General features: G+C 44.6%; 1 protein-coding gene across 2 annotated transcripts in view; it reads right to left on the minus strand.

Moving 5' to 3' along the window:
• CTBP2 (C-terminal binding protein 2) overlaps positions 1-25,758 on the minus strand; it is a 132,804-nt gene that overhangs the window by 44,285 nt on the left and 62,761 nt on the right. For both annotated transcript variants that reach the window (XM_071446409.1, XM_071446410.1), the window contains exon 2: positions 10,741-10,899. In XM_071446409.1, coding sequence (XP_071302510.1) covers positions 10,741-10,798 — 58 coding nt within the window. In that variant the 5' untranslated portion in view covers positions 10,799-10,899. The remainder of the gene's footprint in view (positions 1-10,740; positions 10,900-25,758) is intronic.

Genomic DNA, 25,758 nt, shown 5'->3' on the forward strand with positions numbered 1-25,758 from the left:
TTTCAATTACAAATTTAAATCCTGTTTATATTAGGGAGAAAATATTTTTAATGTAGATTAAGATGTTGATGTTTTCTCCCCAGTTATTTTCTTCTGGGAGAGAGTGGAACAGAAACAGCGTGCCAAATGTAATTTCTGGCAAAAACTATAAGATGCAGCAGTCTGGGAAAGGCTATTTCTCTTTCAAAGGCAAAGGAATCCTAGCCCTGGGAGTGAAAAATCCACTGGAGAACAAATACATCTCTTGTTAATGGAGAGAGCAGGTATTAGGACACCCAGCCTTTATACCTCGCTCTGCCACTGTCAGAGAGTAAATTGCTTAATTTCTTACTTGCTGATTCCCCTTCCATCAAGAGGGATATAATAATATACACCTCTCACACTCGGATGGTGTTAAGATTAATCAGTGTTTGTCATATGTTTTCAGGTGACAAGGTACAAAGCTACTGGGAGGATAAATGCTCCTGCCCTCCCTGCCTGGGCTTTCAAGGACTGCGTGTGATTGTGCCTAATGACCCCCAAAGCTCAGGAAGCCTCTCCTGAACATCCTCCTCCCATGTTCAGCTTGCAGGATGCCAGGGAAGCAGAAATGAGCTACTCTGTACTGTGGTGTACCATGGATGCTGTGGAGAAGAAAAGGAATGGGATGCAGTATGAGTAATACACACACACACACACACATGCATGCACACCAATTGAAAAGAAACAAAATTAAAAAGAAAAATGAGAGAGGAAAAGCAGCAAGAAAATGTTCCAAATCCTTTGAAACTACTCCATTTGCTAAAATTTGGCTCTGCAAAATCTCCCTCACAGTGGCAATAAGCACTCTGCCTAGATGGACTTTTTAACAGTCTCCTGAAATTAAGGGAGCACAAAGAGAAAATTAGCAGGATTGTGCTGGAATAATTTTCAATAATCAAAGGAGCAGCACAGCATCTGAAAGCACTCAGAGCTTGAAGCCCTGCCACATGCTTTTACCAATTTCCAAACCAAAAGCATCGATGCTTTGTAACTCCAACAAAACGCTCCCAAACACCAACTCGGTGCCGCACAACAAAACACTCTGAAGATCAGCCGGTTATTAAACAATCACTGCCTCATGAAATTCTGCATTTTGATGACTTTGAAGCAAAATAACCCAAAAGCTTATGTCCGTTTCTACCCCGCAGCGCTGGGATGGAATGTGCCATCAGCATTGGCGTGATGGGCTCCAGGAATGTGTGAGCACACACGAGCTGCCCCGAAATGTGACGCGCAAACCGCGACTGGCTTTGGTCACCATCCCCAGCAGTGACACACAACTGGGCCCAGGCACATGAAAATAAAAGGTCAATATGGGACCCCAACAAATGCACAGCAAAGAACCTCCCATGCCAAAGCCAGCAGAGTTCCTCTCCAAGCTGGTGACACCGTATTGCAGTGCCCTTCTGAGTCATTCCTCAAGAACTCCCCCAAAACCGCACAAGCCGAGGTGAGCAGAGAGGGTGTGAGGCCTTTTCCACTCCCACGAGCCAGAGTCGTGCTGAGAAAGAGCATTTCTTGAAAAGAAATGAGTGACCTTTCCCTTTATCCCTGTGGAGCTGCCCCTCCACTGCTGTTCTGTGCTAATCTCTGGAGGGATGGGGGTGGATGTGGGAGATGTGCTCCTTCCCACCCTCATGACCAGCCAGCCATGCCTCCAATCACTGCCACGCAACAACTCTCCATGGATATCCTGTTTCACAGATGGGTGCCTTACCCCAACTTTCCCTATGATAAGAGGGAATGCTGGAGATGTGTCACAGGAGGTTTAGGTTGGCTGTCAGGAAAAGGCTCTTTCCCAGAGGGTGGTAGGCACTGAACAGGGAAGGGTCACAGCCCCAGGGCTGCCAGAGCTCCAGGAGGGTTTGGACAATGCTCTCAGGGATGCCCAGGATGGGTTTGTTGGGGTGTCTGTGCAGGGCCAGGAGCTGGACTCAATGATTCCTGTGGGTCCCTTCCAGCTCAGGACATTCTGTGAATTATCTTCTGTTTATTTCAGAATGTGCCAGAAGCACCCCAGTGGGCATGTGGTAACTCATCACCTCATGTTCTGCTCCCCTGGCAAAGCCTTGGAGGTTGCCCTGAGAAATTGTACATATCCCATCCCTGGAAATGGTCAAGGCCAGGTTGGATTGGGCTGGAGCAACCTGGGATTGTGGAAGGTGCCCAGGCCCATGGCAGGGAATGGAACTAAATGATCTTTAAGGTCCCTTCTAACCTAAAGCATTCCATGATTTGCCATCCAGGAAGAAAATCAAACTTCAGGTAACAAATGCAGGAAGGCAGCAATCATCTAAAACACACTTGCAGCTAAAAAAGAGAAGTGCAGCTGTAAAACACCCTTTGAGCCACTGGAATGAGCCTTACAAGCTCTTCAAACTTCAATCAGAAACCATTTTGCCTTCAAGTATGGGGAAACTCCAATAAAAGTTGGCAGAAACAGCACTGTCACATTCCTGCATCGACAAAGGGGTAATAAAAACATCAGATGTATCCCTACAGCACACAGCTACACAGTCTCAAGGACTGCAAAATAAAAATCAATCTGGATGCTGAAGGGCGGGTGAAAAGCAGCAGACAAGGTTCATTGGGCACATCCCTCAACCATTCCAAAGATCTAATCTATGAATGCTCTTAAAAATAATCCTCCAGAAATCACATCAAGCACCTTGTCTCCAAAACTGGGTATTAGACTTTGAGGTCAAATCTCATCATTTTTAATAAGAATTCAGGATCAAGATTTGAACAGCATGTGTAATGGAAAGAGTGGGAATTATATCTGTCCCAGAAAGCAGTAGAGAAATCCACTGTTAAATGAATATATATTGTAAATCTGAACTCTGCCATGCCTGCCTGGGCTTTGCATAGAAAATAATTAATTACTAGACTATAACACGGGCCTGGGGAGATAAACAGGCTGGGGTTCAGGGTGTCTCTGCCTTACTTCCCCTGATGATGCCAAGAGCTTGAAACATGCATTTCCCTTTCACACCCATCACAGATAAAAACCAAAACTAAACAGGAGGAAATACTACTTTAGCTAAAAAAGCATTTATGCCTTGCTTTTTTAAAAGATTGGTCTTCTGTACTGTAGTATTTCTAACCATCAAAAGTGAGCTATATCTCACTGTGTTCCCTCCCCATCCTTGCTCATGTTCATTTGCTGAGTCAATCAAATATCTGTATCATCAGCAGCAGCAACAGAGTTGTTTCTCAAAAATGGGTGTCAATCTACACTAAGGATATTTTGTGAACTTAATCTGTTTACTACTAAGTTTTGAGGTGCTAGATGGCAGCAGAGAGTGTTTTGTTTAAAATAAAAATTAAAAAGATAATCTAAAAAAAAAGAAGAAAAACCAAATTAATAGTGTTAAGCTAATGGGCTGTATAAAAGTGTCACTAAGAAATGATCAATGTCATTCAATTTCAAGAATTGCAAAACCAACTCAAAACTTGCTCTTTGAAGAAAGCTCTCTAATGAAAACCTTCACTGTTTTGGCACTTCGATGCATTACATCTGTTTGTGGAGACCAAAAAATATAAAAGAAAAGTTGTGTAATGTGTTTCCCTGCAGCTTTATTTTAGTACAGCCAGATGTCCTACTCCTGTCAAAATATTTACCAGCAAATATTCAGGAAATCAGGATAAATTTGAAAAGATTGGTCCAGATCCAAACACCATCCACCCCTGAAATAGTGTAATTTGGGAGTCAGATAGAAGATTTTTTCCTGGTATTTTGAAGGAAACCCCATCCTGTTCTCATCTGTCCCTGAGGAGTGATCATTTCTCATCACATATTTGGAAGCAGCCAACTTCCAACCCCTGGATGCTGGAGGCAGCTTCTGCAGCATTCCAGAGCTCAGGAAGAGGAGCCAGGGCTGCCCCAGGGCCCTGCTCCAACAACCCCTTCCCAGTGAATATTCTGGGAATAATATCACTTTTCTGAGTAATCTCTAAATGCAGGAGAAGGATTTAGAGTAAGGAAGAAAAAAACAAACAAAAAAAAAACCCAGATAGGATGACAACATGTTAATCCCTACACCAGTTAATTTAAATGGGAAATGTGGTAAGGATGGAAATTAGGTTGATGGTATTGAAGTCATCAGCTGTAATTGTTTCTTAATTAATGACACGAAGTTGTAAAGCGTGTTACATGGAACCTTGTCTGGAGGCTGGGGAAAATGGAAAAATACAAGGCAGAATTAAGAGTTAGACATGTATTAAGTTCCCATCAATGTGGGTTTAAGCACAAGGAGAACACAAGAGAAGTGTTTTTTTCCTATTTTGGTGCATCCAACCCTCAAGTCCAGGGAAAGGGGAGCTCCCCCTCCTCCAACAGCTAGAGCCCCACCATCCACTATGATGCACACCAAATTAATGGAATTTTTGTCTGTAACCTTATCTAAATGTGTCTCACTCTTGCCTGGATGCCTGGGGCATTTTGTCAGGCTGGCCTTGGATCTGGCTGGAGTCCTACATCTTGTCATGCACGTTTCCCCCACGGAACATCACGGGAGGGAATGTGCAGGAAAAAACATCCACACAGGACTGGAAGCTACTGGAGCAGCCTGTGCATCCATGCAAGGACAACAGCACACCCCTGGATATGAGCTCCATCCCAAAGCACAAAAAGGACTCATACAAGCATACAGAGTTCTTGATTCAGCACAGCAAAAGGGTTGAAAAGCATGGAATAAGGTCAATAAGCTTGAATAATATCCGTAAACCCACTGAGGTTGCTTGAACTTTTCTTCATCCACAGGGTACTGTCTGATTGTTAAGAAATTCTTAAAATTTTAACCTAAACTATTAATGATAAGTAATTCCCAAATATGCCATGCTTCTATAAGAGAAGAGATAATTAAGAACATTACTTTGCACTGTTAAAAAGAGGTGTAAAATCCAGCTTTTGTGTGAATTTGAAATGATTTTCTGAAACCTTCATAAAAGCCAAAGACTTAATTTTGGAAAAGCAAAACATCAGGAGCAGCCAGACAGATCTTCAGTTTGCATAAATCAGCACAGGGTGCAGTGGCAGAAGATCTGACAAGCTAATACTGCTTTTTCTCTAGGCTAAATGTGGTAAGCAACCCTTCCTTAAAAGCCTGATAGTTTATGTGCTTTGAGGTGGAAACTTAAAAAAAAAAGTATAAAAAGCTTTATTGTGGGGGGGAAATCCTTGTACTGTGTTTTATATTCATGGAACAAAGAAACTCAAATCCACTAGATAAAAAAGGTCTACATTTATTCAAAATAAGTCACTTTTACTCAGGACAAGCAGTTTCTTCCGTGCTTGATATCATCTTTAACTCATTGTTTCTCATCAAATGTCTAGTGGTGATAAGGATTTCCTGAGATAATAAGATTCTATTTCTAAGCAGTAAAAATAAGTATTATCAGATGCTACTTGGTGTGCAAATTTGCAAGAATGGAAGAAAATTTCTCCACCCAAATATCAAATGCCCTCATTTTGGCTGCTGTTACATTATACAAAGCAGCAAGAATTGGAGGCAGCCACTTTCCAGAGCTGTGGTTTTAATGTGTATTTTCCCTTTTGGTTCCAGGAGCAAGGTTCCTCTCTTTTTTAGCATGAGTGGACTGTGGCTATTGAATGAGAACCTGTTCCATAGTCTGCTGTTAGTGGTGTGTGAGCCCAGACCTCAGGGACACATTGTTCAAATACTCCTGAAAAGCCAGAAATATCACAGGTCTTCAGGGGCACTTTTGTTGAGAGTTAGTGTGTTGTTTTTTTTTAGCAACAAGAAAGTGCACAATAAGCAACAATTGTCATTGAGATTATTAAATCCACTTCTGTGGAGGATAATCTGAAATAAAGGAGTAAAAAGCACCCCTGCCACAGACCCAGGTAGGTACCAGAGTACCTACCATTACATAGTATGTTTATTCAAATATCACTGGACACAGTCTGCACTGACTTCTGCCACAGGGGGAAGAGTGGAATTCAAAATTTCTGTCCACCCTTGAGAAGAATTAACCAGCCTAATGCAGCCACAGCAGAGATAACTTCAGTGGTGTTGAAAACATCAATTCCTACCCCAAATTCCTTCCTCCATTTCATAGCATCACTGAGGCTGGAAAAGACCTCTGAGACCATAAATCCAAGCTGTGACCAATCCCCAGGATGGGGACTCCCAACCTCCCTGGGCAGCCCCTTCACCCACCCTATGATCCCATCATCCCAGCTGGACAGTGTGTCAGGGGAAGGTGCCTATTCAAGGTTTGCAAGAAAAATTATTGCATCAAGGACTCAGACTCACCCAAGAGGCTTCAGTAACCATGGTGGGGTCACATTCCCACAGGGAAACAAGGATTTGAGGAGAGTCACGGCCACACACAGATACTACAGTGGCTGGAAGGTAAATCCATGAGGAATTCCCACAGGAACTATCACCACAGAAGCCTCAGCTGAAGAGGACACCAGGGTGCCACTCAGAATGTAAGGCAGTAAGTCAAAAAGCCAGAGACTGGTGCATTAAGCACTGAAAAGCATTATGTGACTGTGCTGGCATTTATCAGCCATCAGACATATCAAAGGATCTGAAAGAAAACACAGAATATGGATGGCTTGTCTGCCCTGCAAACAGCTCTATTTTGTAAAGTACAGACAACTTTGGTGGCACAAACTGACACATAAGGACATGATTTCCCACTGGATAATGGCAAATCCTGGAGCAAAAACTGTCAGAAAATGTCTGGCTCTGCTTGGCCTTGCTATTATTTTTTCACTTTGCTTCTTGCTCATCTCAGGGCTGCCACTTTTGGGGCACGTGTTGAAGGCTGAACTGACTCGTATATGCTAGTGCAAGCTCTGACCTCTAAAGCCAGGCTCTCCCATTCCATGGTGTTGAAGACAGGCTAGCAGAGCTGCAATGGTCTGGGGCAGAGGCAGCACTTGGCATCATCACTCAGTGGTGTTGGGAAGCCCATGTTCTACACACAGACAAGATACTGCCATCCTGCATCCAGGACGTGCCACCACTGCTGCCTTTTGACACTCAGCAAGGAAATGACACAGTGCCAGAGCACCTTCTCCCCTGCCTGCTCCCAGAGACACAACCAGCAGCTGTGCATGGGCTGCTCTCGCTCCCTGCTTACCTCCTGGTGATGTTTAATATTTGTTTAACCATATTGACAGAAGCACAGGATAAAGATCAGCTGAGCAAGCAGCAAAAATGATGCTGCAAGTGATTTCCTTGCCCAGGAATGCTGTGTGTGAGCAGTGGAATCCCATGGGAGGGATGGATGCCATGCACCAGGAGTGCCACGGTCTTCTGAGGGTGGGGTTTCTTGGAGGCACTGTCAGACACCTTGTTCTGCCACAGGTAGCAAAGAAAACATTGCATCTAATCTCTCTGTTGTTGTTTCCTAAATGAAAGGCAGGTGAGCTTCTGCCCTGAGGGCTTCTGCTGCCATTTCTCTGAAAGGCTGGAAACTGCACCAGGTTTGGGAAGGAGCCCACTCCTACACACAGCAACTTGGCTGCAAAATTCAGGCCCTTTTTATCCCAGGCAGAGCAGGCGGGTCTGGCAGCTGCACATCCATGGCTGCAGGACTGTGCCTCAGCTTTGTTTCACACACAGCAAAGCCAACATCCCTCCCTCTCCATCTCCCACCCCGACACGGCTCCACAGTTTTTACTGGAACTCTTTTTTTTTCTCTTCATTCACCCTGAGGTAAAAACCAGTCATGGAAAGAAAATTTCAGCTCAAACAAATGTTAAATGTGGCAAAATCACAAGCTCATGGGAACAGGACCCAAAAGAGGGGCTGCTGGACAAGTCTGACTGCTCACAGCACCAGCGGCTCCACCTCTAAAGCATACTTTGACCCACTATGGAATAAGACACAATTCCACAAACAGGAATTATGTAAACCACTCTGCATATATTATTTGCAAAAGCCCCAGCCATTCAATGGGTCCATCCCACCACCCATATGGATCCAATTACAGAAGAGGCACCCAAAGTCTCTGGGACAAGCAGAAGAGAAAGAAATGGGTAAGCCAAGACCACTGTGAGCACAGTCCAACTTCATTCGGGTGGGCATCACCAACCCACTTAATTGCTGACAGACTATTCAAAACGTCTTTGCTGCAGGCTGCTGCCCTGAAATTCCTTTATGCCCCTAGGTCTGGACTTTTATCCCACCCATATGCCTCTACAGATCAAAATCTGTGACCTGGTCAAAAAGCTCACATCTTCAAACCAGCCTGCTCAGAGCAAAAAGTCATGCTGTCACACAAAGATGTCATAAATAAATATTTAAAAAACCAAAACCAGAGGAGCTGGTGAAGCTGAGCCACGCGCTGAGACTGCACAGCTCCTCTCTTTGGAAGGCTCATAAACCTGCCTGTAAAGGCTGTGAACTGGCTTTTTAAACTATACCACCTCCTTGTATGGCTTGGATTATTTTTCCACGCCAGATGTACGTTTAACAGAGTAATACAAACACTGCAAGTCCTTAATAAACTCTTTTAATGCCCCGACAGTTTGTAAGGCATTTCCCTCAACATGTGTCTGGTTATGGTTTCAGCAAGCCTGCAGGAAGAAGAAGAATCTGTCTGGCAGTTTGGACAGTGATTACAACATGTAGCCCGAGGATATTTCACCTCCAGACCTGCCACCATCCTGCTGCATGGAATAAAGTCCATTCCCAGCAAACTCTGCAAGGCTTTGTGTGGGGAATAGTAAAAGGGATGGTATATGCAACTTCAGGAAAAGCACAGAAATCCACCTCTGTGCTGCCAGACATTTAGTCTTTCATCAGGTAAATGCAGCTTTGTATGCCATTCACATTTAAAGGGAAAAGCTTCTTAAGTGCTTCCACAGAACAGGAAATCGTTAAAAGCAGCTATTTTGGACCACATTGCCCTAAGCTTGATGGAGCAATAGATTCTTCTCACTGAACACAATTCTGTTTGCAAAGACTCCTCCATCTGCTGAACTAGTTCCCTAATTTCTCATCATCTTTCACTGATTATTCAATATACCTTTCCAGAAAAATGATAATTTTTTTTCAAAGTGTGTTTTTACAGCAGCTGGGATGGCCCCTTTCAGTGCTTTTCTATGCTATAATCCAAGATTAGGAGCCTATAGTAAAAATAGCCATCAGAGAGGCCAGTAGAGTATTCAGCTGTCCTACAAATCTAGTATTTTGGCAAATCCAAAGCTTTTTGCAATTCTCAAGGTAATTTTTACAATGCTTCTCACACTCAGTCCTTGTCTGTTGCTTCCAAATACAACACAGCAGTGTCTCCCATCATTTCCATCAAATTACAAACCCAGTGGCAAATGACAAAGTATACTTAAAGAAGTTATGTCTCCTGCACATTTACAGATTAGAAAATAATATCTTTTGACCAAGAAAGAAGGAAAAAAAGCTCATATATCAGAGAAAAATAATCTAAACTTCAATCACATCTAAAGCTCCGTTAGCAGGTTTGTCGTACGATCCTTTTGAATTTCTTGTACACTCAGCAACTAGATCTGATGGTAAACATCAAACCAGAAAGGCAGCTTTTGAAAATCCAGGCTCAGCTGATAGAACTCTTTTAAGTCAAGTTCAAAGTAAGTTTTGAAGATGAGATAGTGTGCTACACCTGAGCGTTTATGACATTCAGTAGGAGAAAGAGGCAACTCCACACTGCAGCATACCTGGATACTCCCTCCTAACTCCTCTCCTCTGCTTTGTCTCCCCTTTTCCAAAATCAGCAGAGCAAAATTAAAAGAGATACGTAATGATGAGTTTAAAACAGCAGCAGTTTTAACAATAAGTAATAACACAGAAGCAGTAATAACACAGTAAGCAATAACACAGAAAAGTCAAGGCAAAATCTACCCTCGTCCTGCTGGTCAGCATTTCACACTGAAACTCCACAAAGCCCCACACATTTTGCTCAAACAGGTGCAGCACAACTCCCCTGTGAGCTCTGTGCTTTCTTCCACCATTAAATCTCGTTGGCATTCAAGTTATATTGCAAATTGTTACCCTGCAGGCCACTATCCATCTCCTTAAGAGCAGCTGAACACTGGAACTCCTGAAGAGATGTGAGATATTCCTCCTAAAATAACACTCTGCTCTGCACTTCTTGCTGATGGCAGAACTTGCATGAGCGTTGGAGAATTATTGGAGTGTACACCAAAAAGTCAGAGCTTGTTTGCCACCACTTGATTTCTGTCATAAGTAACTTAACAGCATGTGAGCTGCAATAGCAAATGTTTCCTAAAAACTTTTTCTGCTGGAAAATTACTCTTGAAGGTAAAAGTCACCTGTGCTGAGACACTCTAAGACACCATGAATGAAGAATTGCAGCAAACCTGCCTGACCCCCACACACTGACCAAATAAAAGCTGCTACAACAATGTGCTCAAAACCATAAGAACAACAACTCCAACATTTTCCATCATTTTCTTACAGGATGACAGTAAATATATTTTAAATTGGGACTGACCAAATCGTTTTATTAGAAATTAGGATAAGAGGAGGTGACTTGGTAATTAAGCAAAAATCTTATTCACAGGACTACACATGACTTCCAAGAGAGTAACCAGAGAATTGTGAATGTATTTTGAGCCTACAGAGAGGACAGGGAATCCAGCCCTTGATTTGGATCACTTCATGCCTAAGTACTGAAAGAAACAAGGAAAAATTAGATATCCTGTCCTAATCATATATCAGAAAAATGAAAGCACACTCTTACCTTCACAAATTCTGTCCAGTCGCTGCCGCTTGACTTTGTGTTTATCCACAAGTGCCATTCTTGATGGGATTTTGCAACTTTCTGACTCAAAAAGCACAGCAGTCCCCCAGGAGCTTAGGAGAACTCACAGGAATCGGCATGCATACCGCCACCGTGGATCTGCAGAGAAAGGAGAGCATTCGTAAGGTTTGTTCCCTTCCCATCCCTGGAAGTGCTCAAGGCCTGGGAGGATGGATCTCAAAACCTGGGATAGTGGAGGGTGTCCCTGCCCTCTGCATGGGATGGAACAAATGGGCTTTAAGGCCCCTTCCAGCCCAAACCAGTGCCAGATTTCCAGCACACCAGGTGAGATCTGCCTGTGCCCAACAGCAGAGCGGGTTTTGGAAAGGACAGCTCTGAGCTTGCCCCCCACAAGTCACACAGCTGGCACCACAAATCAGTCTCTTTGTCCTCCCTGAGATTCAGAAAACCAGCCTCGCACACAAGAACTGCCAAAGCACTGCATGGGCTTCCCAGTTTTATTTCTGACTCAAAAATCTATTCCTAGTGGATAAAATCCATGAGGTTATTTTGTAGCCTCACAGATGCTGAAAGATTCTTAGAGAGTATATAAAACAGGGGAAGTAGTTCTTGCTCTGCCAGAACTGTCATACACAAAACACTTTCATGTTTAAACCTTGCCCTGTAAAAGTCATCAATGGACCTTGAATTTACAAGAAGACCTTGATGTATATTCCAGCTGTCACCACAGCCTGTCCTTGCCCTCATACTTGAAGGGCCAGCCTTAAACTTTGGGTACTGTTTCTAGTGCACACATTTTCAATGCCAGGGAGATAAAATCATCCATGAAGCCACGTGTGGGGCTGATTGACAAGAAATTCTCTCCAAAGAGACAGCAGCTAAAGGTTTTCTGCATTCAGGTGGCACAGAGGAAGACCCTTAATGGATACTCTGAGGCCTGACACGTTTTGCTCCTACAGAGAGCCAAAGGTTTGTTTAATCCCTGAACACTGACCTGATTCAGCTGTGGCCTCTGAATGTGCTGTTGAGGTACTTCTACCAGGTTAGATTTTTTGATGTAAAACCCAGGTGAGAGTTTTTCAAAGCATGTTCCACAAGAGCATTCATGAATCAAGACAGGGAAGAAGAGACCTCATGCTGACAACTGGATTCCAACAATCCAACATAACACACACTAATATTTTATGCAACTGCTGACTCAAAATCCTCTTTTGTATTTCAAGGTGAAGACAGATGACCCTGGTAACAGCTACAAACCTTCCCAAGGAGGGATCCTGCTCAAGAAAAAGGCCTTTGCCCCCCCCCAGCCATCCACCACTCACTGCAAGGCACCAAAAGAACAGAATTAGTGTAAATCTGTGATTTCTAGAGGCAAAGCAAAGCATCACCACATTTTCAGAAGCTTTGCATGGAGAGGAGAGGAAGAGGAAGGTAGAAATGAGTGCAAGAACAGCAAGAAACCCTCTCCTGAGTGGCCATCTGTACCACCCTGTAGAGTCCCAACCTCTCTGCCTGCATACAGTAGAGTGGTTTAAAAAAATTGAAACAAATTCTGAAAAGCCAGCAGTAACCACAAACTTGGCCCCATTCATTCAAACTGAGCCCCAAACAGCTCCTCTCCAGCAGGTGAATTTTCACACTGCAGCATCTGCAAACAAAATTTTTGTGACAAACCAAAAAAAGGTCTGGTTCACGAAATGCAGGACACAAGAGAAGACACCACAGCAGAAAATCCAGGTTGATGTCCAGAAGTTCACCTTGGGCAGTGTTTGTAACCTGGAGTTTTGCTTCCCCTTGTGTAAGAAGCAATAGCAACACTTAACTCATCCTCTGGAGCACCCTGGCACGTTCACATAGCCCAGTCAGGCATTTCTACTTTGCACTTTATTCTCCTGCACCAGCACTGGCTCTCCCAAAAACACTCCAGTAACTTCACTGAAAACCCAGTTAACCAGTGCAGTAGGCTGAGGATGAGAGGGGTAAAGGCTCTAACAAAGCTGCTGCACTCTGGGATGACAATTTCATGGAGATTATTGTTATTATCATAAATGGTTATCAATTATGCATCACATTGATAGTTAATTTCCAAAAGGAAAGGCCTCGTGTCGGTACAGCTGAATTCCAACTAAGGATGATCGGCGATTTCCTGGTAGTTAATGGCCAATTTCCCAGCAGCACAACTGCAGCATAATCACTGAGATTTATAGCAATAATTAATTGATTTTTTTAAAACATAGGGATGCTAAAGAGCACGATTCCCACTCATATTAAAAATTAATGCAACATTCTAGGAGATGCAGAAAACTTCCATTCCGGAGGCAGAAGCTTGGTACAGTCAAAATATTTCATGCAACAAAAATTAAGCTGTTAGTGTAGCTAAAGCCCAAGTTGCTAGTGGCATTTCCATGATCAACATTTACAGGCACACACGTGATTTTTTTACCTCTATTACATCCCATTCCACATTCAGGGAGAAATACCAGGTTATTAAAAAAAAACACATCAGAAGAGAAAGTTTCCATTTTGTTCTGAAAACACTCAAATGGTTCATTGTGTTGGGGCTGCAACTCTTTCCCCTTTTACTTCCCCAAACAAAACCAATTTGCAAAGTGTACTTAATTCTGACAGAGTGCATTTTCTGATGGACGAATGCATCCATTAAAGTTTTTTTTTTTTCCCCAGCCATCTCAATTCCCTGCATTACTCCCTGGAGGAAAACTTCCTACAAAAGAAACTAATAACAATCAGAGAAATTACTGCTCATCAGAGTCCCACACAGCTTAATGTAATGCCCATGAATGAGCTCCTTCCTAATGACATGAACTGCCCCATCTTTGTCTGACAGGTGTCCTTGGTGGTACCAACCAGCAATAAAAGCCCAGCTCAGAAGAGTTATTGAAAATGTGGCAGGAGCTGCTGAGCAGATTTGGCAGGGATGGATAAAATGGAGAAAAGCAGATGTGTGGGGCACAGAAACAAGAGGATATTCCCCAGCCTTTTCATGAGGCTGTAATTAAGAAAGCAGTTCTTCTATTTGTGGGATGGAAGATGCAATTAGTTGTGCACCCAACTTCAATCTATCCCCAATGGATTCCACAGCCAGCCCAATCTCAAAACAATCCCAGGGCTAAATGTCCCCCACCATAAAATAAACACAATCAGACTTGGCAGAACAAAAATCGTGGTCAGCAATTAAAAGACAAGAAAACCTCATTGTCTAAGGAAATTTGAGAGGAAGAGGCACGCGCACAAAAATTGTACTTCATCCTCAGCAAGATTAGGAAACAAGTGAAGTGATTTACATATAGTAATTGCATGGCCTGTGTTAGCCTCCAACAGTGTCTTTCAAAATGTAAATTTTCTTGAAAGCCCTTGGACACGATGATAGCCCATAGCTATTTATTTATTTAAGTCAGGAATTTACTTAAATACAACACTTTAGGAAAACCCCAATCCTGAAGTAACACATTTAAATAGCTTCTAAATACTGCCTGTTAAAGAGCACAATCCACAAGCCAGAAAATAAGAGCAGAGAAAGCTGTATTAGGGCTTTTTTTATCCTGACTTTTGATGGAAAATGAAAAGAAATAAAGGTGATCTTCCAAAATAAGATGCACAATTAGATAAAAGTAAGAGAAAGTGATTTCATGAAGAACATTCTGTCTTCTAAGCTCTTTCTCAACTTACTCTTTTGTATCATCTTTTTATGGCACATGAGGTAGGAGAGGAGCATAAATATCAATCACAGAAGGGTTTGGGTTGGAAGAGACCTTAAAGATGAATCAGTGCCACCTCCTGCCATGGGCAGGGACACCTTCCACTAACCCAGGCTGTCCAACCTGGCCTTGGACACTTCCAGGGATGGAGCATCCACAGCTTCTCTGGGCAACCTGTGCCAGTGGGCAACATCTGTTTTAGGGCATCCATCACAGGCCCTGCCACCAAACCACCCAGCACCTGGCAGGGGGTTGAGATAAACCCTTTCCAGTGCTCCAGACACAACATCTCACACGTTCCCTGCCTGTGCACAGCCTTGGGAAAGGAGGATGGTGTTCCCTACACCCTGTTCTGTGACAAACCAATTGACTACATTTTTTACCCTCTATGAAATAAGCAGCAACAAAATGGAGAGTCTCTACTACAGAAAACTACCAGCTCCACAAACTGCAAAAGGTCTCATTTCCAAACAGCAAAGGACAAATTCCATCCTTCTTTCCTCACATCTACACTGGGTTTTTACATGTACAATTCCTTACCTCAACAAGTCCAAATGTTTTGATGGTACTGCAGGGTATTTCCTGAGCTCTCAAGAAAAGAGAAGTTTCTGGAGAAGGTTTTGTACTCATGATTACTGCAGAACATCAGTCCTCTCAGCTGGACGCAGAGCAGGGTGCCCAAGCAGAATTGTTGAAGTCAGTATCTGCTGATGCCAGGGGCAGCTCTCCCTGTATCCTCCTCTGTGTAAGGCCCAGTTTTTCACAGCTCAATCACACTTGAATTGAGATCTGAAGGCAAGAACAGCCCTCAGAGGTGTGAACTGCTCCAGCCCTGCCTCAGCATCCCTGGGTATTCACTATCCTGAGCTCTGGCCATTCCCACTGCTCAGTGTGTCAGCTGCCTGGGGAGGCCAGGAGGGGCTGGGAACCAGAGTTCAGTGTAAGAAAGGCAAGGCAGGGAAAAGAAAGCAGGAGCCACGCAGAGATAATGACAGGGGAGGGAAGGGACAAAGGAGACGGCACAATGCAGGAGGAGCACTTGGAGAACATTCTGTCATCCCTCCTCCCAGCCAGCCCTCAGTGCAATGCCCTGCTCAGCCCCCATCACCTGCCTCTCCCTCACGGACTGCAGGGGAGGAGGGAAGCACGGAAGGGAAGGGACAGACAGACAGACAGACAGCACGGTCCTTCTGGGGATGGGTTTTTGGGATATTGTCTCTTGAAGCACAATGAGACAACTCGGGAAGCTCACAGTGTTAAGACACCATTAAACCAAATAGCCCAGTAGGAACCAAAAACAGATTAAACATTTCTACAAATAGTGAGAACAAACACGGAATTTCATTACCCAAAATATGTTGGGTTTTGTTTTTTTTTAAATAATGCCTCAGAGATATAAACCCACTTACTTGGGAAGAGGAATCACAGAGTTTCTATGGGGCCAGGGTTTGACTTCTCCCATTCCACTAAACACTCAGCCATCATATGTGAAATAGGATGCTAGGGGAAAGAAAAAAAAGGTTTTTTCTCATTTTTTGGGAGAACTACACTGGCTGTAAATCACACCTTGGGTTTCGCTGGGGTAGAGTTAATTTTCTTCGTGGTCCCTGGTGTGGGGTGCTGGTTTGGCTTTGCACTGGAAAGAGGGTTCATAATCCAGGGATGCTTTGGTTATTGCTGAGCAGGGCTTACACAGAGCCAAGGCCTCTGCTTCTTGTACTGCCCTACCAGTGAGGGGGCTGGGGGGACACAAGGAGCTGGGAAGGGACTCAGCCAGGACAGCTGATGCCAGCTGACCCAGGGATATCCCAGACCATGAGGTGCCATGCTCAGCATGTAGAGTGGGGAAGAGGAAGGAAGAGGGGGGGATGTCTGGAGTGTTGGTGCTTGTTTTCCCAAGTCACGACTATGCATGATGCAGCCCTGCTATCCTGGGCATGACTGAACACCTGCCTGCCCATGGCAAGTGGGGAGTGAATTCCCTCTTTTGCTTTGCTTGCATGCAGGGCTTTTGCTTTCCCTATTAAAGTGCCTTTATCACAACCCACGAGTTTTCTCACTCTTATGCTTCCTATTCTCTCTCCCATCCCTCGGGAGGGAGTGAGTGACTGCATGGGACTGAGCTGTCAGCTAGGATTAAACCTCAACACCCTCCCAGCAGTCTGCAACCCCCCCAGACCATCATCACCCTCAAAACAGTGAGGGCAGACTCCTGCTATGAAGCCATTATTAATTAGGTTTAATGTTTTTAGCAGTTATTATGATTTTGCTGCCACGGAGCACTGGGTGATGTTCTGCGTTAAGGCTTCTCCGTGGGAATGCCTGGATGCTGCTGGGGGTGGCAGGAAGAATTATTTGTCCAGCTTCTCCTCCAGCCCAGAAACCTAACAACCAAAACCTCACCCTTCAACTGCCTGCCTGGTGCCTTCCCCCAAAACCTGCTGGGGAAGGTGCACTCCCTGGATGCAGGGGAAACAGGGAGGCAGCAGGTTAAACGTGTTCATATAGAGCCAGCACTCCCACGTGAGCACCTGCTGGTGGCACACAAAGGACTCTTCCACTCCTCATCACACAGAAAAGGTGAATAACACCCTGTACGAGTCTTGTGCTGAAGAAGTGGTAACAATTTTGAGGAACCTGCAATTATATGAGTGAACAAAATGTACCATAATGGCATATGAGCCTGCACATCTGCTGCTAAATTAAACATGCTACATAATGATGCAGACCACATCTTAAAACACTATGCAGCGAGATAGAGACTCTGCCAAAATAATGAGGCTTCAAAGATGACAAAGAGAGCCTGATCCTGCAGCCCTTACAGACCCTGAAAGTCACAGTGATTATTCCTCAGCAGTTCTACTCCATCAAAGTTACCTGTTGACTCAGGAGAAGAAGAATCACAATTATATACAGGTGCCCTTCAAAGGGAAAAAAGACATATGGATTTGTAGCATTTTTCTTCCTCTCCATCTTAATGATGCATAAAGCACAGGAAAGGTTTTTGTTTGGAACTGGATTTTTAGAAAAGTTTCTGTAAGAATCGTGTGTCAGGCTACAAATTCCTCTCCAGACTGGGTTCTCAGCAGCCAGACAGATATTATGAAGATCAATTGAAATGACAGTATTCAAGTTGCCTCAATAGCCATGGTACAAAAAATAAGGGAGTGAGACATCCCTTTTATTTTCAACTTCTTTTACCTATTTCAATTTTCAACATTAGTGATTTGCTCTTGACTTTGAGAAAAGAAGATCCAGACAATGCTCCCTTGTCAAATAGTAACAGCCCTCCACAGATCCTCTGTGAGCTTTCAAGCAAAACTAGGAAATACCAGAACTGGCACTCCTTTCATTCCTAAAGCTGAAATACAAACAAGCAACCCCAACAGACAGCAAGAAAATTGCTTTAAAGAAAATAACTGTCATCTCTCTTTCTGGCACTAGAAGTGAAGCAGGTCGATGCTCTGCTTACCCTGCACCAACAGCCTTCAGAGGCTGGTGGTGGGCAAAACAATAAACAGGAGCTGAACCCCAATTATCCACTTAGCTTTGAGAGTGCCTAATCTATTTGCTAATTAATCATGGGCCTCCTTCAACCTCTCTTATCTTGTTTTTCTAAGTATCTGACGCTGATAACATGCACACCGATCTTGCTGAAGCATGAAAAGGCTGGAAAAGTACCCTTAAGTTTTCAAATGAAACAAGAGGAAAAGATACATAAATAATTTTACATTCTCCAGGGGTCCCTGCCATACTGGAAAATAAAATCTCACTCTACTTTTTACCAAAATTCCTTAAATTACAAATTACCGACTTGCACTAATCACAATGATCAACGCTGGAGAAAGGTGAATCTTCACTGTTTGCACATCTGGATAAGCAAAAGCTTTTCTCTACTCAAGCCATTAATTGTTCCTGTACCAAAAGCAGCACAGCAGGTTAGAAATCCTGAGAAAAATGAGTATTTGCTGGTTTGTGGGATGAGTTATGCAGTTACTTGTCCATTAGAGGGCATTTTATACTGCGGAGTGAAGCGCCGGCAGCTTGGGAACAGCATCACTAACCCCATCTGGAGCTGCTGGAGAACAGTTTCTGTCGACTCTCATTTAGTAATTGCCACTTTTCAACCTTTCCATATGCTGCATATAGATGAGCAAGCAAGAGCAAGGACAAGAAGAAAATAAGATGAAACAGCTATGAAAAAAGTCCTGCTTAAAAAAACCTTTTGGTGTGCAGCTATTGTTGCTTCCAAGGTTTGGTTTTGTTCAGCTCACTTCTTCCCCCCCGCCACCCCAGCTACAACACAGCAAACTTCATCTTTTCCCTCTCACAAATAGCACTTTATATTTTAAATTGTGAACATGATTAACAGAGAACAACTGCAAACTGTGCCGTGGCATCATTACCCATCACTGGAGCTAGATGGGAGAGCTCATCCATCTCTGGAGCTGAACAAAGGCAAATCCAGCTTCCTCAGTGCCAAGAGGCAGGACATGGCCACTTACCTTCCGATGTCTCCTTCTGGTGACTACTAATACTGCTAAATGTGAACTGTAAATTGCTTTCAGCTTCTGCTGGCTAGGGAACCACACAAAGCCACCCACTCCCCCACTCCAGTGGTTTTCCTCTCCCCATACAAATGCAAATCAAATTAGGAAAGAGGCAGATATCTCACTATACATCTCCAAATATACGTATGTTTGTAATCAGGGTGGCCAAACTTCCTGAGTATGAGCTGCATACCAAAATCTCCATGGGGCCAAGAGCCACATGTACCAAGAGCCAGCCTCTGTACCCCTTCCTGCCACACACATCCCATGCCCCTGTCAATCCCTGTGTTTCTCCCATCCCCATGACTCTATGCTGCTGATCCCCCAAGCCCACCTCCCTCTGTGATCTTGGGGTTTGCAGAGGCACCTCAGCAGCACCCAGAACTCCTGCCTTGCAGGATGTGACTGAACATCTGCATGTAGCAAACACTCCTGCAATACTCACAAGTTACTCCTGAATTCCTCCTCAGTAGAAAGTTCAAAGCAGCAATAAAAATCTGAACCACCCCAGGATCAGCACATTCCCTTGGGAGCCCAAGCCAAAGTACCAAGACTACAACCAGGACCACTTCTTTTTGAGACTCTTGCAAGTCCTTGGCTCTGTATCACTACTCCTAATTAAAAGAAATAATAAAATAAGGATGAGGATATCCTTACAGGCAAAGCCATGGCATACTCAGTGTCCTGAGTTGTAACCAGGTGCTGCTGCATTGCATTACCTGACAAGGACATGATGGCACCCACATCCCAGCCCTACAGATGTACAGAACACTCAACTGGAGTGTCTCCAAGTCTGGAATTCTAGCCTTCACTCCTAATTTCTTAATTCTTCCACAATCAGGAGCAGACAATTAAATATTACATGGATGCCCACACATGCTGGGAAAAGATCACACCAGCCCCCTTCTTCAAATCCCAGTTGAGGCCCAGAGGAGGAACCTTCAGCCCTGCAGGAGACCCCACCATTCACCCAAAGGAAGAGCAAAGATGAAGCCCCTCCTGCCCCAGCAAACCAGGAGACTCAGCTCTCCTCCAGCACACTGAACTCCACCACACATGGCACAAATTCAATCACTTGGAATCTTAGCCCTGGGATCTCTGCCTGGACTGGGAATGGTGAAAGGCAGCAGTGACACTCTTCTGTCTCCAGGAAATCTTTGGAGTTATAGTTTGCCCTTATCTTAGCGCTTATATTTACAAGCCACTCTTACATAAAAAGCACTCATCTGCATTGACTTATTTAGAAACATGAAATAAAATAGCCTGAAGCTATTCATGTTGCTTAACGTACTTATTTTTTTAATGTAGACGATGCTCTGTGTAAAGGAATATTCAAAGGGGAAAACTGTGGTTTGTTTGTAACACTTATTACTATCACTGAAGAAAATATGTTCTAACAAGTCTCAGAAGGGGGAAACACGTGTAATACCTTTAACAGCTAAGCTAATTCATCTTCTGCTGCCCAACTGCTGGCAAAATCTCAAATGGAAACTCTCAGAATGGAAACATGGAAAAACCCCTTTCTCATGGTCTGAGACCTGTTCCCACTATACAATCTCTTTCCACCGGAGTGAGTCCTGTTTGTTTTCAGCACACAGCAGCTTTACTCGACAAAAAAAAAAGAGAGTTCAAGAGTTCAAGGCTACGTCTCCATTCAGGCGTACACCCACAATGAGAACCGGGCTCTCCGGCCGGCGCTGGAGGCATTCCTCTCCCTCCACCTACCCACAAAAGGGCCTTGTCTGAGGGAAATGAGGAAGGAAGGAAGGGGCAGGATGCAAAGAACAGCAGAGAGGAGAAGAGCCCAACCAGGTGTTGGGGCATCAAGCACCAAGGAGGGCTTGGATCATGAAATGGGTCAGCAATGAGGATGGAGGATGGCTTTTGGAGTAACCAAAGGTCTGGGGAGCCCCCAAGGATCTGCCATGCTCCAGACAATTCTGAGCTCCATGGGGTCAGGCATAGGCACAGGCAGGATGGAAATGTGTGAGTGTTTCCATGAAGTCCCGTGGGAAAGAGCCCGTCGGGATGCGGGGTGGCTGCAGGATGGCTCAACTGAGGAACGCTGCCTCCTCCTGTCCCTCCCATCCCATCCCATCCCATCCCATCCCTCCATCCCTGCCTCTCCCTGCTGCTTCCAGCATCACTCACACGGAGAACAAGGAGAGGGAAGGAGGGAGCCAAGTGAGTGCACAGGTTTAGATAATAGCAATAAATAAGATGAAATAATTCTCCCACCACCAACTTTTAGCCAAGAGTACCCTCTGCAACCACCAGGTTTGCATCATCTACACATTTTATTCCAAGCCTTGCCAGCTCCGCTCCCTGTAGCAGGGCAATTTTGGGATTTAACAACACTCAGGTTACTGACCTAAATTCAGACAGGCTCATCTGGAGCCGTAACGGTCCATTGTGTGCCCAGGCCCGCTCAGGACTCCTCAATACACAGATTATTGATGCAATGAACTGTGACGGCCCCTATAGAGCTGTTAGGGTTTATTGTAGCAACACCTACTCGGGGTCCCTTTAATGCGCAGATCGGTGACACAATAGACAGAAACGGCCACGACTTGGGGATGCATTATCCCACGGATCACTGGCGTGACAGCCATGGCTCCAGCCTCCTGCCTCAGAGCACCAGCAGCAAACACGCCCAAACTTCACGTTCCCAAATCCTGGGGAAGATGGGGAGGATGGCAGAGAGGTGCAGGACCTGGCCTTCCTACCTACAGTGCCCCCCTACCCACTCGAACCTCTGAGAGGTGGCATTTGCAGACAGCAATTTGCTACTGAAAATAAGGATTTATAATGAAAGCCCTGGTGGGATCAAACTTTTAGCAAGAACAGCCACAGGCCTGCATTATAGATCAAGGCTAAAAATCCTGTCTGAGAAATACATGGAAATTAGCCAGAAAAAAATCAGCATCCAATTTTCAGCATTAAAAAAAAAACAATAAAAAAAAATTATGTTCCAAGAGAATGCGACGAAAGCAGGCACAAAAGAAAAGTGCTCAAATATCTGTATTTCTCTCTTCTTTGCTTCTTAAAGAACAAAAATAACCTTATGAGGCTGAGAACGAAGTACTGTTTAAAGAAAGTCACTGGCACAGGGAGACCTGGGGCTGAGGAAAGGAAAATGAAGACATCACCATGAATCAAGTGTTTGCAGCCTCCTCACAAACATCAGCGAACAGTTCAAAAAGCTGCAGCTGGCTTTGCACTATTGCCTGCATCTTCCCCACCATTTACCAGGAGCTTTTTTTAACATCGGTGACACTTCACATTCAAAACTGCAGTTAAAAATAGACCACTGGTCCTCCCCTTTTAGCCCTGCAAATTCCCTCCCCTCCTCTCTGCCTCCCCACACACTCACTGGTCCCTCCTTCCCCTCCTGCCCTGTTGTCAGCCACGGGGTGACAGAGGGGTGAGGGGGGCCCTGCCCAGCTGCAAGTCCCAGAATATGGAATCCCAGAACAGTTTGGGTTGGAAGGGACCTTACACACTGGACAGCTCCAAACCCCAGAATCATGGAATCCCAGAACAGTTTGGGTTGGAAGGGACCTTACACACTGGATAACTCCAAACCCCAGAATCATGGAATCACAGAACAGTTTGTGTTGGAAGGGACCTTACACACTGGATAGCTCCAAACCCCAGAATCATGGAATCCCAGAACAGTTTGGGTTGGAAGGGACCTTACACACTGGATAACTCCAAACGCCTTCCACTAGACCAGCTTGCTCCAAACCTATCCAACCTGCCTTTGAACACTTTCAGGGTCCTCCCACTGCTGCTCAGGACCTCATCTGACCCTGGGAGCATCCCTTTCTCATTTCATCCCAGAGCTTGTAGCTTTATTTACAGGAATGAAGGCAATGGCTCTATTCTTGGTTTCCCCTCCCACCTGCTTGTGCAGAAGATGTGAGTCTAAGGCTTTAAAAAACAAAGCACCCAACACAATGTTTTCTCCCTGGCCTTAAACCCTGCAATCAGCAGATCAAATGTGAGTGTAGAGAAAGAAATTCCTTTGTTATCCCCAACTACTCAAACACTGAACCTTCAAAACCTCCTCAGGAAACAGGCCTGGGGAACGGCTGCTGCTACTACAAGGAGCCCAGCACAAGAGAGACTAGAAAATCAATATCCTTCACCCAACTTATCAAATTTACCGAGGACACTTATACAGTGTAATTAAATAGAAAAGAGATACAAATACAAAAGAGTATTTGCACGGCACTGAATAGCAATTGCATTATCTCTGGGACAGAGGACACTTTGACAAAAAGGAAGGAAAACACCATATATCAACTGAAGAAGCTGCAAGGAGCACGGGGAAGGTCTCTGCTCTCATAGCTCACAGGGAATGTACAGCACTTAAGTAGAGACAGCCACAAAATATACATCAGCACGTACACCTAAGGCATTTCTGCAGGTCCTGCTCAGTCAGCCAAAACGATGCTGTCAGAATTACACTGGTGATGGATATGGTCCAGTTGCCTCTCAGACTCGTGTAGGGTCTCCAGCACATGTTGGGGCACTTCCCCCTTACTGCCGTGGAAGCAAAGCAGACGCTATTATGTTGCTTTTCAGCATATGAATGTACCAAGTAAAATCAATTTTGCCCAGTAATCCACTTGGTAAGTCAGGGATGCTTTCCACAACCAGCAGCCACCTCTGCAGCCTGGCAAGATAAAATCTCTGCAAGGTTAAACCTGGGAAAGGCTGACTGCCAGTGCAGGGCAGACTAAAACACTGTGGAAAAGGCAAACTAGATTATCTGGCTATTTGTTAAACAATTCTTCTCACAAGGCTTGTGTTACAGGCTTTTTGTGAGTGCTCCTCGCTTTCAGGTAGAGCCAGCTCTGGCTCCTCACTCCAGGTCCCTCCAGGAAGCACACTGCTGTGGATGGGACATCTCTCTTGCCATGGTGACCCTAAAATTCAGAATAGCCCAGTGTGGTGCTGTACACACACTCAGTGCTGGGGAACAAAAGGCAGGTGTTTTTGTAATTGCAGATCTGCTTCGACCTCAGCCTCAAAGGTGTCATCTTCAGGTCTGCCTTCAACAATTAGGCATTGCCTAATTACACTGACCAATAAAACCCAACAAACAAGATGGGCAGGATCCCTGCACGCTGCTCCCACAACACCAGGTGCCATGAGGAGAATCCCAACCATCCCCTCCCCAATATCCTCATGGGGATGAGTGAGCATCAGGTTAAAGGCTGCTTTGCTGCCTCTCTTGGGTCTTCGTTCTTTAATGTGAATCACACTCCACTCTATTTTGAGCAATCCTTTATTAAAAGTGCCTGTGAGTCATTTTCTCTAAACTTGAAACTCTAAAAATGGTAATGTTTGGGTAGTAGTTAGGAATTTTTAAGAATTTGCATTCTTCTCTTTTTGATTTAACAGGAAAAGGAGGGTAACCTGACTCACAGAGGGTTTGTTTCCCCTTGTCCTGCACAGAAATGCTGCTCTTGGATAGAATCACAACTCATGAAATAAAACTTCTGAACATCTTTCACTAAGTACAAACAAAGAGTAATGAAAAAACAAATAAAAAACAAAATATATCTTCAGAGAAAGACAAAAAAACCCAGCAAGTGACAACCTGGGAGTATCTACCAACTTCTGTTCAGTATGCTATTAAAAAAGAGTCTTTACAGGTAAATCTGTGAACTTTGGATTAACATACATCCCTTTCCAGATACATAACACAATAACTGAAAATCATACTGCTAATTATTCATACCTCCAATGTCTCCCACAGGAAAGGTAAAGGCGACCAACAGGATTATGAGGAATTTTTCCCTGAGAGGGTGGTGAGGCCCTGGCACAGGATGCCCAGAGAAGCTGTAGCTGCCCCTAGATCCCTGGAAGTGTTCAAGGTTATACAGGGCTTGGAACAGCCTGGGACAGTGGAAGGGGGTTGGACTGGATGGGGTTTAAGTTCCCTTCCAAACCAATGCAGCATTCTGGGATTTTCTCTCTGAACCCAGGACAAGTTTTGCACTGCACAGCACAGCAAATAAACTGGCCCACAAGCACCACATGGAGCTTTTTTCGTCACAGAGACACCTCATCCTGCTTGATGACATCCCATGAGACACTACTGCCACGTCAGCTTTGGAAACAGACTCTTGACCAACAGGGAAAGGTCTCCAAAGAATGGATGGCACACACACCAGTCAGCCTCCATATTTCTCTCCTCCATTACCTCACTGCAGAGTTTGGTCCCATGCTCTCCAGGCAGGACTGGCAGAAGAACACAGGCTCTGGCCAGGACATCCACCAGAGAAATCACTTTTAAATGTCTCCTGGATGAGCTAGGCATCTCTGATGTTCCTGGGCACACAAGTCATGGCCAGACTTGCATGTTCTTTGGCCCGTGTCAGGAATGAGAGCTTGACTGCTCTTCCCACCACAGTTGCATTCCAAATTGCTTCAGCTCCTGCAGAGATCCCCACCCATCACCATCCACAGGTGGTGTGGGAGGGAGGAAGACAACATGGTAAAAAAGCAACACCAATGTGATCTCCAAGCAGAGCAGACCGGGATGGAGCTGAAATCCTCTTGATTCCCTTGGGCAGGACCAAGACCCATGGGGAAGAGAGGAGAAGGCACCAGCAGGTTCTGGGATGGCTCCGCACAGACGAAATACCAAGCTCCAGCACTGCTATTCTTTTACTTTTTGAGCTTGGAGGTGATTCCAAGATCCCATTCATTCTGCT

The sequence above is a fragment of the Agelaius tricolor genome, unplaced genomic scaffold (genome assembly GCF_023055355.1).
Source record: "Agelaius tricolor isolate 1412-34295 unplaced genomic scaffold, bAgeTri1.0.p SCAF_22, whole genome shotgun sequence".
NCBI lineage: Eukaryota > Metazoa > Chordata > Aves > Passeriformes > Icteridae > Agelaius > Agelaius tricolor.